The sequence below is a fragment of the Mesoplodon bidens genome, assembly GCF_964165515.1.
Source record: "Mesoplodon bidens genome assembly, chromosome: 2".
In the NCBI taxonomy this organism is placed as follows: Eukaryota; Metazoa; Chordata; class Mammalia; order Artiodactyla; family Ziphiidae; genus Mesoplodon; species Mesoplodon bidens.
The window spans coordinates 117,735,204-117,754,145 of record NC_138177.1 but is presented as its reverse complement, the minus strand read 5'-3'; the positions used below and the strand labels follow the sequence as shown (position 1 = coordinate 117,754,145).

The window sequence follows — 18,942 nt, the reverse complement described above, 5'->3', positions numbered from 1 at the left end:
ATAGGAAAATGACATGTTTTTGGCATTTATGAAATATTTGATAAAAGAATAAAGAAATTGAAATAAGATAAATGAATAAGTAAAAAAGTTGAGTCTGGAAGACCAGTTAGGAGCCTGTAATATAATGTTCTGGTTTTTAAGTGATAGGACACTGAAGAGGGAGCAGGATGTGGGTTTGAGGGACATCATCAAAGTGGATCAAAGAGCGTATGCATTGGTGCTGCCTCAGGTTTGACATATGAGGCTCTGGAACTGGATGTTTATACCATGAAGTAAATCTAGACAGAGTCATAAATCTGTGACTCTAACTCTGCATATATTTAGATGTATGAATATGTTGATATATATTTATACATTCATACATCTAAGTGTGAATAATTTGGAAACAAGCAGGGAAAAGTGAAGATTATCTTACTCTACATATTCACTAACAGTACAATTAATAAGTAAGAAGCTTATTTTCTATAATGTGCTAGGAGTTAGGATCCATTCATAGGCTGCATGCCAAGGAGAAACTAGCTGACATACTCCTGGAAGCACAGGTAGGTAGTCTGTCCAGATCACAGGAAATGATTGTTCCGTTGAGCTTTGTAATTACTGGACCATTTATAGAATGTTAATTTTATTTCTGACCAGTGCAATTTTTAAAAGGAAGAATGAAACTAGGGTATAAGAAGTAGACAGCCAGGAGTTTGCAAACTGTGTTGTATGGGGAGCAGTTGAAGAAATGAAGAAAATATAAGGCCAGCGCTATCTTTAAAGTATGTGAAAGGCTGACATTAAACAAGTGCACTTATTCTATGATGCTCCGGAGAGGAAACATTAAGATACATAGAGTAAATTTTAGCTTGTGATAATAGAGAATGTTCAACAACTCACACAGTTAAAATGGCAGAGTTTTTGTGTGTGTGTGTGGTACTCGGGCCTCTCACTCTTGTGGCCTCTCCCGTTGTGGAGCACAGGCTCCGGACACGCAGGCTCAGCAGCCATGGCTCACGGGCCTATCGCTCTGCAGCATGCGGGATCTTCCCGGACCAGGGCACGAACCTGTGTCCCCTGCATCGGCAGGCGGACTCTCAGCCACTGTGCCACCAGGGAAGCCCTAAAATGGCAGAGATTCTTTCATGAGTAGTGCTGAGTCTTTCCCACTAGTTACTTAAGGACACTTGCAAGGAATTTGTGCTTTGTGAAGAAGACTGGACTAGATAAAGGAAACTTTCCTGTGTTCACTAAGATTTTGTGATTCTGTCTTCTCAGGTGAAGTGATGTAGACAGGTACATGTGTACATAATAAATGAAGCACATTTTGTTTTCCCTTCTCTCAGGATCAGTTAAATTATATTTTTGCTTTCTTTGAAACATGAACGTAGGCCTTAGAGGTAGTGATCACAAAAACACATAATCATTTACTGTAGCTCATGACTAGATTTGGGCCAAGAAACTTTAGCATAGTACCTCGGACCCCTCTGACTGAGAGACATCAATCCTAAACCTTGTTTTATGGCCTCTGCCTTATTCTTGGCCTCTCATAGGGGCAAGTTGGATATATCTGTTAATCTGAAGGGAAAAAGAGAAGGGCTTCTTCAGGTATTTTTACAACTGGAACAGGGCTTCAATCCTGCCCTGCTTTCTTCTTCCATCCCCACCACTGCCTCAGGGTGGACGGAGAGGTCAGCTGGAGCAGCAGATTCCAGGGGCCGCCTTCTCCAGTCCTGGTTGCGGTGAGATCTCTGTTCCCTCAGGCAAGTGTCTCTCTCAGTGTCTCCCACTCCCTAGGAAGCTTTGATTACTCTCCAGAGTGAAGTTTGGTAAGAATATTGAGCAAGTAAATTGCAGGGCCCTTAGGCAGTCTGGTGTAGTAATTAGAAGGACAGGCCCTGGACATGCTTTCATTCAGGCCCTGACACTTAACATGGACTGGTCTTTTATCTTATTGAACCATAGTTCCCTTAACTGTAAAGTGTAGATAACAATAGTACATATGTCATATGGTCATTGTGAGGTTTATTTGACCTAATACATAAAAAGAGCTTTCCTAGCACAGGGCAGTACTCAGTTCTAATTTTAGTTGTTATTATTTGTGGCTGTATCTCACTCATAGGTGGCATAGCATGTTGCTCTGGTTTACAGGAGACTTTTTGCCTTTCCCATGATTTAGGATCCCATAACTGCCAGGAAGATCAGTTCTTATGGCCTGATGCTGGCCTGTGTTTCATGTATTTTTTTTTTTTGTGGTACACGGGCCTCTCACTGTTGTGGCCTCTCCCGTTGCGGAGCACAGGCTCCGGACGCGCAGGCTCAGCGGCCATGGCTCACGGGCCTAGCCACTCCGCGGCATGTGGGATCCTCCTGGACTGGGGCACGAACCCGCGTCCCCTGCATCGGCAGGTGGACTCTCAACCACTGAGCCACCAGGGAAGCCCTGGCCTGTGTTTTGATGGTGGTCCAGTTCTATGATAGAGTCTGCAGTTGTAATAAAGATGTTCTCTTAACGGTATAGTTTGTTCTCATTCATTTATGAGTAAGTTTCTCTCATTGTAGCTCAATACAATCTCTATTTGGTTTGTAGAACATATCTTTTGATTGTACTCATTTCACATTTCCTATATTTTTTTCCTTAAAGAAATCACATGTGATATACATGTATATGTGTGTGTGTGTGTGTGTATAAACATTTTATTTATTTAAATTTTTTGTTATATTTTGTATTCTGGGATAAATGACTGTATTTTATTCCTTTGAAAAGTGTCAGAAAAAAAATACAACTTTTTTTTTTTTTTTTTTGTAAGGCCTAGCAGCAGGGGACCACATGGACGATTAGTCCTAGGAGTTCTGGCATAAATTTTCCCTCTAAACAGACTCAAAAAAAGTGCAGGCCTGGGAGAAAATACTGGAATAGAAAATGAAAATACACGGATTCTACAAATGAACATTCTCTAGAAAGATTAATATTTGTTTTTTCAAGTATTATAATTTTTTTCTTCTCTATGTACTGTTCAGTTGAAAATTTTTCCTGCTCTTCATTTTGAACCTGATTTCCTCAGCCGGCATGAAGCAGCAAAGATGCATACAAAATATTATGATTTAGGACAGTCCCATTCTAGGGTGAGCTATTTGATACAGCATGCCCTGTTTTCTCACTTCTTTGTAACTGTCAATGTCTTTAGGCAGAGACAAAGATGTGCTGTCAATCGGACCATTGGTTAATCCTCTATCAACACATCAAACAGAAAAAAAATATTATTGTACGTGTGTTTGTATTTTGCAGCACTGATGTATACTTTAGGGGTAGACAACATTTCACAGCTGTTCTAGAGTTGTGGTATAAGAAATACCACATGTTTTTGTCCATTTCTCCCTGAACTATAATATTTCTGTCTTACTTATCTCTGAATCATTCACCATGTGCAAATACTGTCTTAATTTTAATGAGTATTCAATAAATAGGAAATGATTCTATATTCAACAGTGTAGAAATTTATAAAATTCAGGTATGGGAAAAGTTCATAGTTGAAAGATATATCCTGTTAGAGCCTCTACATTTCAATTTGTTACTTAAAAAAAAATCTATTATTTGGGAGTTACACTAGAGTAAGTTTTTTTCTCAAAGTTCTTGTAGTCATTGTTGCAGAGATAAAATATTCTATTTTAAGAATAAATGCTAGAGTTAGATCACCACAAATATATTCAATTCTAAAAGTTACCTGTTGTACTGAGATGGATTCAGTGATTTATATAATGTACCTTTTCCAAAATTGCCATTAAGGCAATTTAAATGAAAATTAAATTAAATTAAATTAAATTTCTAATTTGCAATAATCATAGGTGCTGTGACATTTAAAAATCATTCATCTATACCTGGTTCTTTATTCACTAGTTATCCAAATTATCACATAGATTGAACTTCTCAAACTTGGAGATGTAATGAAATGGTTCCTTGGTAAAGCTTCCAGATGGACCATTGTCATCATCGGGTAAGACTGGGTTGTAATGACATAATCACAATTAGCCCTCATCTCTGTGGTTATTCAGGTGCCAACCCTAAAGATCAGTCTCTGGATGACCATGCTATAAGAGACAATAACTTGCAAATCAGTGAACTGTACTTCTGTGTATGCTTTCAGTCCCCAAAGAAAGTGTCCCTGAACTAAGTCTTTTATGAGGACAGAAAGGAGGAAAGGAATGGTCTGCTTGGAATAAGAAAGCTATGTGTGAGGGGCTTCCCTCGTGGCTCAGTGGTTGAGAGTCTGCCTGCCGATGCGGGGGACGCAGGTTTGTGCCCCGGTCCAGGAAGATCCCACATTCCGCGGAGCGGCTGGGCCCGTGAGCCATGGCCCCTGAGACTGCACGTCCGGAGCCTGTGCTCCGCAACAGGAGAGGCCACAGCTGTGAGAGGCCCACGTACAGCAAAAAAAAAAAAAAAAAAAAGAAAAGAAATCTATGTGTGAAAATACCTGCTTTAGTGACTAGATGAGAACAATGTATAGTTGTCATAGACACTGTTCATATGAAAATAGATGTTAATAAAATGCTAGAAAATGGCCTCATATCTAAAGAAGTTGGACATTCTACCAGAAATGTTTTTATTATGTATTCATTTAAATTTCCTTAAAAAATGGTGCCAAGGAGAAATACAAACTTTAGCAGAAACAAAATTCAAAATTAGTGAAGTCTGAGTAAATGAAGTTTTGATGTACTAGAAAAATTGCAAAAGCTCATTATTTTAATTACTGCATCTGTGATCATGTACCAGCAAATAGCTCTGCCTGTGTTACCTTTTATATGTCTTTATTATATTACTTACAAATTATAACTGTTTGCTTTCTTGTCAGTCTCTCATCATAGGGACTTCATTCATTTAATTCATTCAACAAATATTGGCCTACCCTACTCTATGCCAGGTGCTGGGGATACAGCAGAGAACCAGATAAAAATACATGCCTTAAAGATGATATTTTAGTGGTAGAGACAGAAGTAAAAACTAGACAAAGCAAAATATATCATATGTTGGGATTTCTCTAAATATTGTTCTTTGCATCACTAGCATCTACCACAAGGCCTGGATGTAGTAGACACTCAAACTACTCACTGCTGGCTTGATTTACTTTCGTGATTACTCAAAGGAACAGAATTATAATTCTTGAATTTACCATTGCTTTTAATTGTGAACAGCCACTGGAGTGCTGATACCAGTCAACAAATATACAGACTTAGGGTAGGGGATGATGGAGTAACTTCCAGAACAAAACTTTAGTGACCATGAGCTCTATTATCTGTGAGTAAAGTAGCCTGGTAGATTCATTAATTTGGTGACCTTAACAGTTGATATAATTGTACTATGGAGCCCAAATAAATGGAGATTGTATTGTAACATCTGTCTGTTATGCTCTTTGAAGCTAGCAATGAACATAAACACTCTGGCCCATACACATCTTTGATTCCATTATTTCTCTATTGTCTTAATGTTGAGTGTCTTGAGAAGTATCAGGTTAATTCACTTATGTTTTCATAGAGTATCCAAACAGTTGGCCTTTCCACTTCTCAGTTAGAATTCTAATCATAAACAAAGATGACCAACTGTAACCTGCCAAGGTCCAATGGAAGATATTTTAGAAAATAACACACAATAGTTACGTGTCGGGTAGCTCTTAGAACCTAGATGAAAGGCTGCGTGTGTGATGAGAATCTGTGCACGGCTCTCTGGAATCCAAGTTCCCGTGGGCTGGCTGGAGAAGAATGCTTTCAGGGCTTGTGAGGTGGATGTTGATGGAGCCTAGGGAAAATGGTAGACATTCCTGTTCTTACCCCAACTCCCAACCTTCTACCAGGCTTATAAGGGCTGAAATTCCCCAGCAATTCTGCAGCACCTCTCTCACATACACATAGACATTCATAAATGATTAACAATAGCTCTGATTCTTTAGTACCATAGTACAAGCTTACCTTGGAGATATCGTGGGTTCGGTTCCAGATCACTGCAATAAACTGAATATCGCAATGAGTTATGAAATTATGGTTTCCCAAGGCATACAAAATTATATTTACACTATACGGTAGGCTATCAACTGAGCAATAGCATTATGTCTAACAAAACAATGTACATACCTTAATTAAAAATACTTTATTGCAAAAAAAAAATGCTGACCATCACCTGACAACACAAGGTTACCACAAACCTTTAATTTGTAAGAAAAAAATGCAGTATCTGCAAAGCACAATAAAGCTAAAAGCAATAAAACAAGGTACGCCTGTATATTTCAACAAATTACATGGGAAAAAAAGATGCAGATTACAAAAGCAATGCACAATCTATCCAACAAATTAGTAAATTAGAGACAAACCAAAGGAGAAAATCCAAATCCTCTGTAGTTCTACTATCTGGAGTTAACAAAGGAAAACATTGAACTACACCCCAGGTTTTTTTTTCTATGTATGCACAAAATTATGTTTTGTTTTCTTCTCAAAATTGGGATCATACAGTGAATACAGTTTGGTAACTTGCGGGACTTCCCTGGCGGTCCAGTGGTTAAGACTCTGCTTCCACTGCAGGGGGCATGGGTTCGATCCCTGGTTGGGGAACTAAGATGCCGCACGTGCCGTACAGCGAAGTTTGGTAACTTGCTTTAAAAAAAATTAAGACTGAATCTTACAAACTGAATCTTACAAACATCAATGCTTTCATTTTTTTCCCATTACATGAAATTACCATAATTTATCCTTTGTTGCATACTTGGTTGTCCTGAATTTTCAATAATATACTATTGTCAACAATATACTATGATCTTTCTTTAACATGAACACTCCATCCACATCTTTACTGGTGGGTAAGTGGTTGGTGCTTCTCCCAAGCTAGGCCCTAAAGCAACCTCTCTTCCAGGTTGGGGCTGGGGGTCAAGGGAGGGAGAGAGATGGAATGCCTGGCCACTGCTCTGGTGTTCTGGAGAGAAGCCTGAGTACCGGCTGCCCTCAGCAGAGGACTCAATGGCTTTTCACGGCTGGTGACCACACTGCTGCTTGCAGGGAGGGAGAAGAGTCAAGTCAGAGAAGTGTGTGTCATGTAATTCAGGCATTTTTTAAAAAAAATTATTTTATATTGGAGTATAGTTGATTAACAATGTTGTGTTAGTTTCAGGTTGTTTCTAAACTAGGCCCAGCTGTTCCATGCAATTGCACCAAGCATCTTTTTTCCCGACTACACAGAGCCATGTCTTGGCTGGGTTCTGAGATCTCCAGGAACACACCTAGTCATTAATAGGAAACGCATTCACTTAATATTCATGAAGCAAGAGAAAGATTGATTCCTTCATTCTTGAACCAAAAAAACCCTCCCAAAACTCAGCAAATAGATTTTAAGTTCCATAAGGGCAGGGAATGTCTGCTTTGTTTGCCACTGTGTCCTCAGTGCCTAGCACATTTCCTGGCACATAGCAGGTAATCAACACATATTTGATGAATAAAGAAAAAACATGAAGTGAAAATATTGGGTTGGCCAAAAAGTTTGTTCAGGTTTTCTTGTAAGATGTTATGGAGAACCTGAATGAACTTTTGGCCAACCCGATATCTCAATCCGATAGCCAACTGGGGCTTGGCTCTGCTTTCTTCTGAGAGGAACAGGGCTCATATAGGCTTATTTCTTCAATCCTGCTGGCTAACTTGGGGAGCAGGGATACAGGACTCTGAACCTGACCCAGGTACTATTGTATGGGGACTAATTTTCTCTGTGTTGAAACTTGGCCGGCCTTATTTAGCTAGAGAATCATGAAGCCTGCACTTTGATACATTTTTCCCCTACAAAAGGACCCATAAAGGAAAGAACCATTTCCCAAAGGATCTGTGTGGACTGCAAGATCTTGTTCCTTTTAGTGGCAACAAACCAGCTTGGAATCATTTACTAGTGGATGGTGTTGTGTTAAAACTTTTAGAAGCATTCTAAGCCTCAAAATATTAGACCTCTGTGATGGATGAGCAGATGTTTCTCTGATGACTAGTTGCTGTGCTTCTAGAAATAGCCTCAATGAATAAAACTAATACAATTTTATTCATTTCAGCACTTACTAAGAACATCTTAGGTATCAGCTTTGTACCAGTTATTAGAAATAAAAATACAAAGAAGAGATGATCATAGATATACAGGATAATACATAATTATCAGACAGTGTGGCAAGTGATACAATTGGGTATAGACAGGGTGCTGGGGCAGCACAACTTGCTAATTCATCTTGGTGAAGCCAGAGAAAGCTTCATGGAGGTGAGCCCATTTTGACATGGGGTTTGAAGGATGCGTAGGAGTTTGTCAGGCAGAGAAAGGGGGAGTAGAAGTTCAAAATGAAGAGACTTACACAAGCCAAAGTTCAGAAGGGAATGGTGCATTTGGGACAGATGAGGCCTTTACAGCGGTTGGAGCAGAGGGTGTTGGCAGGAGAGATGAGGTTTAGAGGAGGATTTCAGATGCATCATCAAAAAGGCAATTAAGGAGTTTCTACTTTGTTGTGTAGATAATGAAGGTTTTGGTAAGTGACATTTTTCCTTCAACCATTAGTATCACCAGGCCAAATTAAGATATTTCTTCTTGATAATGATCCATCAAGAAGACCAAGAAGACTTGATTTTCTTTTCATTTGGGTTTTAGGCTTTTACATCTTCTCTTAATCCTGGTGGCATAATAATCTGTCTCCCTTAAGTTTTCAGTTTTACCTTTTGTTCATTTATTTGTTATTTGTTTTTATATCCTAGGTGTTTTCAAAAATATCTTGTTTGCTCTGCAGTTGTTCATTTAGAAGTTAAAGCTGGGCTCAGTGATTAGACTAGTTCTAACCTATAGCTGGGACCATTTATGGAACTTATTCTACAAAATGATCTCTTTAACATCATGAGTGGTCAGGAAATGGACACATGAGACCAAAATCTACATTGTTATTGTTAAGTCTCAATGGTAATGAAGAGGGGAACCCATTTCCTCAAAGCCCTTAGGAAATCCCATTGCATTTTGGAATATTTTAGCTAAGTTAAGGTTAGGGTAAGAGATGAAGGAAAGGGAATATGAAAGAGAAAACATTGGTATCATTGTAGTTACCAAGCAGAAAATTCTAAAAGTAACATTCCAGAACAATATAACATACCATGTGCAAATTAGTATCAGATGCTCTAAATAAAAAATTTAAAACTCTATAGTTTATCCAAACTTTAGCTTATCTATACTTTATTTGCATAAATAAACTTTAGTTTTTTCATTGAAATTTACAAATGTGTGTTGGCTTTGAATTTTCTCTTCCCAGAAGTAAGAAAAGGTCTGTTACTAGGATCAGTGTTTGTCCTCTCTTGCGTATATGTGCACATACCTATTTGTGCACATTTGACTTGCTAGATAAGTTAACATTTTTGTAGTTCTGATGTCAATTTGAATTCAAAGGATTCAGATGTCTACATCAATGTTTCTGTGACTGTTCATTTCTTTTTCTCAGTATTTTGCAAAATAACATCACTTTGTGGAAAGTGAAATGAATAGCATATAGTAGTTTGTTCAGTTAAAAAACTATAGGACTGAGCTTTGTGACCACCTAGAGGGGTGGGATAGGGAGAGTGGGAGGGAGATGCAAGAGAGAGGGGATATGGGAATACATGTATATGTATAGCTGATTCACTGTTATATAGCAGAAAATAACACAACAATGTGAAGCAATTATACTCCAATAAAGATGTTAAAAAACAAAACTATAGGACTGAGAAAATGTCTCTCAGCTGATTTCCGTATTTTGTTTTGCAGGTGACAATGGCCAGCATTGGAATGAATAGGCAAGATTTTATGGGTGCCTGTGAAAGAACCCTTTTTACTCTTCGAATGGCAACATGGAATCAAATCTTAGATCCCTGGGTGTATATTCTTCTTCGGAAGGCTGTCCTTAAGAGTCTCTACACATTTACCAGACGCTGTTGTGGAGTACATATCATCAGCTTACATGTTTGGGAGCTTAGCTCCATTAAAAATTCCTTAAAGGTTGCTGCTATTTCTGAGTCACCAGTTACAGAGAAAGTAACTCAGCAAACAAGCACCTAGTTCAGTAGGATGGTAAATCAGTGTAGGTCTAGGACCAAATTAAGGAAAGTTTTGGCAATATTTCAGTTAATGTATAAATATAGAAAGCCTAACTGGAAAAATCAACCCTCAGCCAGATAGTTTGGGGGGCACTTTTGTCAGATTTGGCTTTTGAAATTTGTTAAATTAACTGTATAATTGTGCATTTTCACATGTTTTTGTCAACTGGAGGTAAACGTGATGAAATAATGCCACAGGAGTCAAATTGAAAACAATTTGGGGCTTATCTGTGTTATTGATGCTTTTGGAACAAGTGACTCTCTTGAAGCCTGTAGCATTTACTTGGCTTACTACCTGTACAGTGAAATGGCTATTTGGGGGTGTCACTGCTCTATAGCAGTTCCTTATAGACTAAGCACAGTGAAGCGGAGCGCCCTCTTTTGATCTGGTCTGTTTTACCCCAGATTATGTAGCCTCAATTAGTGTGTTGTCATGTCACAGTGGATTCGTTGTGGCTTTTTATAATGACTTCCACGTACGTGAGGTGTGGCTGTCAGTTTGACTGATCTTGTGAGCCTGTTTAGAATGAGCCTATCCTTGTCATATTTGACAGATATGACTGCTTGCATTTATTATTATGGAGGTCAAGTGTTGTTTGAAGATATTCTTGTTAAGTCATAGTTTTCAAGTAATCACCATTTCCTCTGAAAATTCTAGTGTATAGTCAATAATTTTTAGAGAAACAAAGGCTCTGTGAGCACGTGTATAGGTGACATTCATTATAGCAGTTCCTAAGAAGCTCTGCCATAGATAATGCAAAACAGAACTTAAACCCCAAGTGATAGGTGCAAAGAACATTGGCAAATGCACTTTACCTTTAGAGTCATTGACACAGTGTCATTTCTATGTCAGGGAACAAAAGAAACACAACCTCTAGAGAATAATATTCAAAGACCACCTGCAGCTAACGTGGCTCTTTCCACTTACACACACACACATACACATACACACCCTCTCTTACACACACAAAGAACTTCAGAGGGCTCCTTAAATCTGTAATGTGGCATCTTCTAAAGCCTGTGCTACCAGTGCCAAGGAGAGGGTTGGCAATTAGCAGGCATTTTGAGACCCTTATAATGGCTAACCAAGAGATCAAGGGTTGAAATCTTTCCCCAAATTTCTCAGTGATATTTTAAACTTTATTTTTGCTTGTTTGTATAACTTAACCCAAAGAATTTTAGTAATCATTCAAAATGTAGTGGGTCTATCACAGCATAGCGTAGCTAGTTCTGCTTATAATAGGGAAATGCATTTCTGTAAAAAGAGTCCCTTCATTAACTGGGGTCTGTTTTAAAATTAATCTTCCCCGTGAGACTGATTTTAGATTCTCTAGGAAATCTGTGCAGTTCAATTAGACTTAAATTATTATTTTCACAGATTTTTGCCTTTGACTGGTAATTTACATTGGAAGTTATTGTTAACTTTGGTCAATGTTGGTAAATTCTAATGAATACATTAAAAGAAATTGGGGCTTCCCTGGTGGTGCAGTGGTTAAGAATCTGCCTGCCAATGCAGGGGTCACGGGTTCAAGTCCTGGTCTGGGAAGATCCCACATGCTGCGGAGCAACTAAGCCCGTGTGCCACAACTACTGAGCCTGCGTGCCACAACTACTGAGACCCGCACGCCTAGAGCCTGTGCTCCGCAACAACAGAAGCCACCACAATGAGAAGCCCGCGCACCGCAACGAAGAGTAGCCCCTGCTCGCCGTGACTAAAGAAGGCCCGTGCGCAGCAACGAAGACCCAACGCAGCCAAAAATAAATAAATAAATTAAAAAAAAAAGAAATTGAGCAAATAGCCTCAGTGAAGACTTAAAGACAACTATCTTTTTTTTCCCCAATGAATTTAAAGTAGGGCAACATACATATACACACTGGCATATGATATTCTTAGTTTATGACAAGTAAATGATGAATCATACAAATGCAGGTCATTCTCATATATAGAGTACCGAGTAGGTGCTTGATACTTGCCAAAACTGGAAAGAATTTCTTGGTGCAAATGAGCATGGATGTGCGAAGTTTTTGTGCATTTTTAAACTGGCAATTACATACTGGTTATTTTAAGATATATATATCTTCAGTGTATATACTTAAAAAAAAGCCATTGCAGTTTGTTATCGTTGTTGTATTACATACATGTTCTCATGTGTTTTAGGAGCACTTAAAGACTAAAAGAACTTGTAGATGGTTTACAGGAGATATGTATCTCCTACAGTTGCTTGAGAGAGTGTTGGCGTTTTGTGAGAAGAGGCACAAGGCACCAAAGCTCCATCCTTTCTTCTCAGGCTGGGTAGCACGCTGCAGCAGACACTCCCATAGAGCCTGATCTGGGAGAGATGTGGAGGAGAAACCCTCATTCAGAGTTTTAGGCCTCTTCTCCTTGTGGCTTCTACTCAAATGACAGAATTGTTGCTCTATTTCATGACCCTTGGTCATGATGTCACTCTGGCCATGTGTGTCTGCATTGAGGAGATATTGTGACATGCCCATGTGTGGGAGAGTATGAGCTTAACATGCAAGATTTTGGGAAGTGACAGGGTGGTCATTCTCTGCATAACCTGGAAGGGTTATCTCTATTATCTGAGCGTAGGTTTAGGGTAACTAAATTGGTTTTATGATGCTGTTAAACTCAAAAAATAAACACCAAAAATTGAAAAAACAATTAGTCAAAGAATATGTGTGTTTACATTGTGTTAGGCTTTTTTGTCCACAGAAAATGAAATAAAGTGAACACAACAATATGCATATCTGACTTCAGAATTTTATTTCTGTCATTATATGTATTTCAGTGTAGTTTGACAATTTATTATATAAGGAATAATAAATGGAGCATCTACCAATAACTTTCATATATTTGTTCAAAGTAAATAGTGTTCAGCAAGTTTGCCAGTTTTGAAGTTCTACACTCTATTTTAAAATTTATCATTAGACCATCAGAGTAACTGAATTTCCCTTCTCATTGGATTAAGTAGTAGCTAGGCAACTTCACATGCAGTTTGATCAAATTATTTCTGGGTAATTATATTACTCTAGGCAAATTACTTGAAAATACCAGACTTTTTCTGATGTTAGTGAACTCTAAAAAAAATGAGATCAAAAAACCCCCAACAGCACATGGGTTTTTATGCTTGTGAATGCAGAGACAGATAATGCTGATTCATAATTAGCTGTAAGTGTATCCCAAAACATCAGATTTTTTGCTGATGGATTTAACTAGGTGATAGAAATATGTTCTTTAGACATTTTTTCTAAAGGCAGAAAGTTGCTTCTAACTATCTGTATTGCTGAAGTGGAAAATACTTAAAACACACACACACACACACACACATACATACACAGATATATCTGTCTTGTAAAACATATGGTCTTGTTTGATTATTTTCAGTCTTAAAATGAAAAAATTACTTTAGTTTTGTGCTAATCTGAGTTTAGAATCCAAATAAGATTATTTGTTAAATAAATAAAGTGAACTTTTTGTGAAACTTATTGCTAGCATCACCTATATCACAATTATTGCTCTAAATTAATTGTCTAAGGTGAGAATATAAAGGATGGGAGTGTACATTTTCCTTCTTCTTCATCTGGAGGTCAGAATATTTTACCACCTGGTAAAGAATAGTGTTGGACTTCAACTTGTTATTGACATATTTTAACAGTAGATGAAATGTGTTACGTGAATAAATGTATTTTGTTCTCTTCATACTTGTTGGATTGTATAAGAGAGTAAAGAGTGATATGTGTATTTTGTGGCTTCCATCAGTATGCAATTCATGTAATTTTAGTGCTTTGACTAGTTTAAAACTTTAAACAAATGATTTTTAAAAAATAAACTTGGACTAATGTTTATCAAGAGTGGTTATTTTTAGGAAGATCATATAAAACTTGGAACTCTTGAACCTACCTAAACTTCCATTTTTACCTGCTATTAGATGGGAAGAATTTCAGCTTGTTTTCCATTATTACGTTTTGCTATCCCTTTCCTGTCCACTCTTCTGTGACATCTGCTTTCTTTCTTTTACCTGTGCCTCATTTTATGTAGGTAGGTCATAATTCTGATGGGAATCTGATCATTTCCAAAACACAGTGGCCCAAGTATACCTGTGATAACAAACAACCTGCAAATCTCAGTGTCATAAACCCAGAAAGGTTTGTATCTCACCTGTGGATGCTGTCCACTCAGAAGGGGATTTCTGCTTACCGTAACCACTCAGAGACCTCAGGGGACAAAGCAGCCATCATCTTATATGTTGCTGTCTGCAGTGCTAAACGGAACAACAGCCTGGTGAATCATGCACTGGCTCTTAGAGCTTACACCTGGAGGTGATACATATTACTTTTGCTCACACATTTCTGGCCAAAGCAAATAACATGCCCCACTAACTTCAAGCGGGCAGGTAAATGCAATACTATAAAATGTCCAGGAGGAGAACTGAAAATAATTGGTAGATAGCACTAGTGATTTCCACATTAGGTAATTTTTTTTCATTATTGCCTTTCTAACGGCATTCAAACTGGAACCAGGTTAAATTTTTTTTTTTTTTATTTAGAAACATCGTGGGATTAAAAACATTTAGATCTCATTCACCTAAGAAGCTTGTAATCTAAGAATCTTGTAATCTATAAAGATAAGACAGAATGAATGCCATTATATATTCCACAAGCTTTTTGAAATTAATAGAAATTTTAGATGACAAACAAAACAAAACAAAACAAAACACCATAGAATAAAAAGTGAAAAACTTGGTTCTTAAAAATGCAGGGAGTGGGACCTTTCTGTACAATGCCTAAGAATAGCTTAGTTGCAACACTGTCTGAAATAGTTGCTTTTCTAATAGATGAGAATATTTGAAATTTATTTTTGCCTTTGAATTTTCAGTCTCCTTATAATTGAATATTTTGATACCTTGATATACTCTTTGCCATTGAATTTTATTGAACTGTCAGAAAACCCAAAGTAGTATAATAGCACTAGAACAAGATTAAACTACATTTCTTTTCTTTTTCTCCAAGTCTATTCATTTTGAACCCAAACATGACAGTATATGAAATGAATCAGAGACTTGGTTAAATTTAAATCTTAGGAATCTTGAGATGTAAGTTCATATATACCAAGTGTCCTGTTCAAAGATTCTGTAGGGAGTTATTGCAAAGAATTTCCAGCAGAGCTGTCTTTCTGCCCTGCAAAAATATCAACTGAAAGTAATATGATAAAGATATGATATGCAATTATGAAAAAAAATAGTTGGAAGGTTTTTACATTATCAAAAATCTCATATTTGTTAAAGTATACTTTTTAGTTAATAATCTAGATAGTTTGTGAAAGAATAATGAAAATACTGTTTTATATACATCTTATTCATAAAAAGGAAAGGTAGAATTATTGAAATCTAAAGGAACTATATTTTGGATTTGAAGTGCCCTTTACATTTTTACTTAGGATGTAAACTCAGTCTTAGAGTTTCATATTTAATTTCATTTGAATTATTTTTAATGTCTGATTGGTAAACTCCAAATTAACAAAGTGCATCCTGCTGTTACAGTGCTACCTTTCCCACATTAAAGGAGGCAATTCAACACTAGTATACACCAACATCATCTTAGCTTTAAAAAATGAGACATCTATTGTGTTCTTCACTTAATTTCAATTGTCCATGTCAATATATTAAGAATACTCTTCTTTAACAGCTAAATAGTATTACATAATTAAATGTGCCATAACTTAAATAAACAATTTTCCTATTGAAGGAGAGTTGTTTTTGTTTCCAGTTATTTCCCTTTTTCAAATAATGCTATTTTGATATGCACACCATTCTACTTTGTGTGTGTGTATGTTGTGGAATTGCTGGCTTAAGACATGCTCATTTTCAATGTTCATATGCATTGCTAAATTGTGCAGTGTGTGCAGCCATTCTCTTCTAAGAGAAGATGCCCTATTCCTGACATCATCTACTGTGTATTCCAGCAATCTTTTTATTGTCACCAATCTTATTGGCAAAAATAAAGCATATTTTAGGTCATCCTTTAGGTTACTTGCATTTCACTTTGCTAATAAAGATGAGCATGTTTTCATACATTCATTAGTCATTTGTGCTTCCTCTATAAATTTCCTGTTCCTGACCTTTATCTATTTTTAATACACTCATTTTTTCCTCTTGACTTGCAGGAAGACTGTGTATATTAAGGATATTATCTTTGTCAGCTTGGGCTGCTCTAATGAAGTACCATAGACTGGATGACTTAAACAACAGAAATTTATTTCTCACAGTTCTGGAGTCTGAGAAGTCCAAGATTAAGGTGTCAGTCAGTTAGATAACTGGTCTAGGGCTCTCTTTCTAGCCATCTTCTTTCTGTATCCTCACATGCCAGAGACAGAGAGAGAGAGAGAACAAATTGTCTGGTCTCTTCTTATAAGGGCACTAATCCCATTATGAAGACCTTGCCCTCGTGACCTCATCAAAACCTAATTACTTCCCAAAGGCCCCATCTCCAAATACCATTACATTGGGGGATAGAGCTTAAACATAGGAATTTTGGGGGGTGGGCAGACACAATTCAGTCCATAGCAGGTATTAATACTTTTTGATATATGTTACAAATACCTTTGTACCAGGCTGCCATTTTCTTCTGCATTGAAGGTGTCTTTCACTATGCAAGAATTTTACATTTTTACTTAGGTAGAACTAACCTTTTATGGATTCCTTCTTTTGTTTCTTGTTTAGAAAGTCTTTCTGTCCTCAAAGGTTATAAATATATCCCCCTATGTCATTTTCTACAATTCAAATTTTGTTTTTTATCTTTAAATTGTGTAGTCTTCATGGAATTTATATTTTTATGTCATGTGAGATGGGTATCTAACTTTTCTTTTTAAATCCCAGATGTATAACCAATAGATCCAACATCATGCTAGCAATTTCAGAATTGTTTTTTAAAGTTATGTTCTTGAAGTCTTATCTTGGGTAGATTTCTATTAGGCTTTTTAAAATATTGCACTCAGCTCACCTGGTCTCTATTATTAACTCAGGATGGAAAACAGTTGTCTAGACCACACAAAAGTAATACTACCTTTAGTATTCAACAATACCACTAAGACCTATCATTAGTAGGACTCAGCCTTTCAATTGTTTTTCCAGAAAAGAATATAATTTTATGTAATATCATTTTTCCTGTTTGCCATATGTTTTCTGTGACCATCAACAGTTTCCAGCTTAAGGTTAAGCGGGTTAATGAGGAGGTGTATTATTTTGCTGGGGCCGTTATAACAAAGGACCACAGACTGCGTGGCTTAAACAACAGAAATTTATTTCTTCACATTTCTGGAAGGCAGAAGTCTGAGATCAAGGTGTCAGTTGGGTTGATTTCTACTAAGGCCTGTCTCCCTGACTTGTAGATGGCTGTCTTTTCCCTTTATCTTCACATGGTCTTTTGTCTATGTCTAATATCCTCTTCTGATGAGGACACCTGTAATATTGGATTAAGGACCACCTTAGAGTTCTCATTTAACCTTAATGACACTCTTTAACCACCCTATCTCTAAATTCAGCCACATTCTGAGGGACTGGGGAATTAGGATTTCAACATACGCATTTTGGAGGGACACAATTCAGCCCATAACAAGAGTATAGTCTGAGACATTAAGATAAAGTTATGGTAGATGGACCATATAAGAGTTGAGTATGTTACATTACGTTTATTATCCAGTGGTTCTCAAATGTTAGTATGCATCTGTTTTACATGGAGGTCTTGCTAAATCAGATTGCCAGGCCCCATCCCAGTGACTGATTCAGTAGGTCTTGAGATGAACCACTGAATTTACATTTTTAACAAGATCCCAGGGGAAGGTCCCTAGGCAATGCTGGTCTAAGGAACACACTTTGAGAATCACTGGCCTAATCAACTAGGCTAACCAGCCACAGATGGCATGATATGAAACACACAAAGAACCATGAAGCTTTTTGACAGTGCAAAACTGTACCACTGTTTTAGTACTGGTATTTTAATTCTTTTCCTAAACACTTTTTTTGCTCCAACCCCAAACAAATTTGACCTGAAAAATGTAAGAACTATCCAGAAAGTGGCTAGAACATGGGATAATATAGATTGACAGTAAAAATTGTATACAAAAAGACAAAGCAGACCTACGTGAGGCCACGGTTTAGGTGGCTATAACTTTCTTACTGGTGTCAAAGGAATTTTTGTGTTATGTTGTAGACTGGCAAAATTCCCATAGTCTGAAAATATTGCTTACCTTTTAATTCTAACCAAAAGCTTTTAACAAGGTTGTTTGGATAAATTTTATATTTCCCTCCCCACACTTTCAGTGTTTATAATCTTTTTTGATCCTTGTGTTTTCCATTCTTGCTTGAGTCCAGTTGATCTTACAATAATTCCCTGCTCTGGTAAAATAAATCTTCAGTCAGTTTTTTGGCTTCCCAGTGGGTGCTGAGACTTTTCAGTTTCCAAATAAAATATAACACTAATATTTTTGGGTCAAGTAAATTATAAGAGTGGTTTTTATTTATTTTATTTTTAGAATAACAGTAGACAATAAATGGACCAAAACTAAATAAAAACACTTGAACACAAAATCTCATTCTAAAGGCATTAAAATACAAGGTCTTTTATACAAGTCCAAATAAGTGCTATTTCTAAGGTAAAGGGGAAAAAAGCTACAGAAGCAAAAGCCCAGGCTGTGCTTTTTCAAAACACAGTTCTACCTAGGACAGTTCCTCTCCCTCTTAAGGATAATATATCATTGGTTACTGGGAGACTTACAAAGAATATCAAACATAAACACAGATAAAAATGTTTTACTTAGCTACTTCTTTAAATAAATATATCATTCTGAAA

General features: G+C 37.1%; 1 protein-coding gene across 1 annotated transcript in view; it reads left to right on the top strand.

The window, feature by feature from the left end:
• Positions 1-10,054, top strand: part of PTGFR (prostaglandin F receptor) — a gene marked incomplete at both ends in the record, with an annotated part of 67,025 nt that extends 56,971 nt beyond the window's left edge. The window contains one exon of the mRNA XM_081224000.1: positions 9,764-10,054. Coding sequence (XP_081080126.1) covers positions 9,764-10,054 — 291 coding nt within the window. The remainder of the gene's footprint in view (positions 1-9,763) is intronic.
• Positions 10,055-18,942: the final 8,888 nt, after the last annotated feature.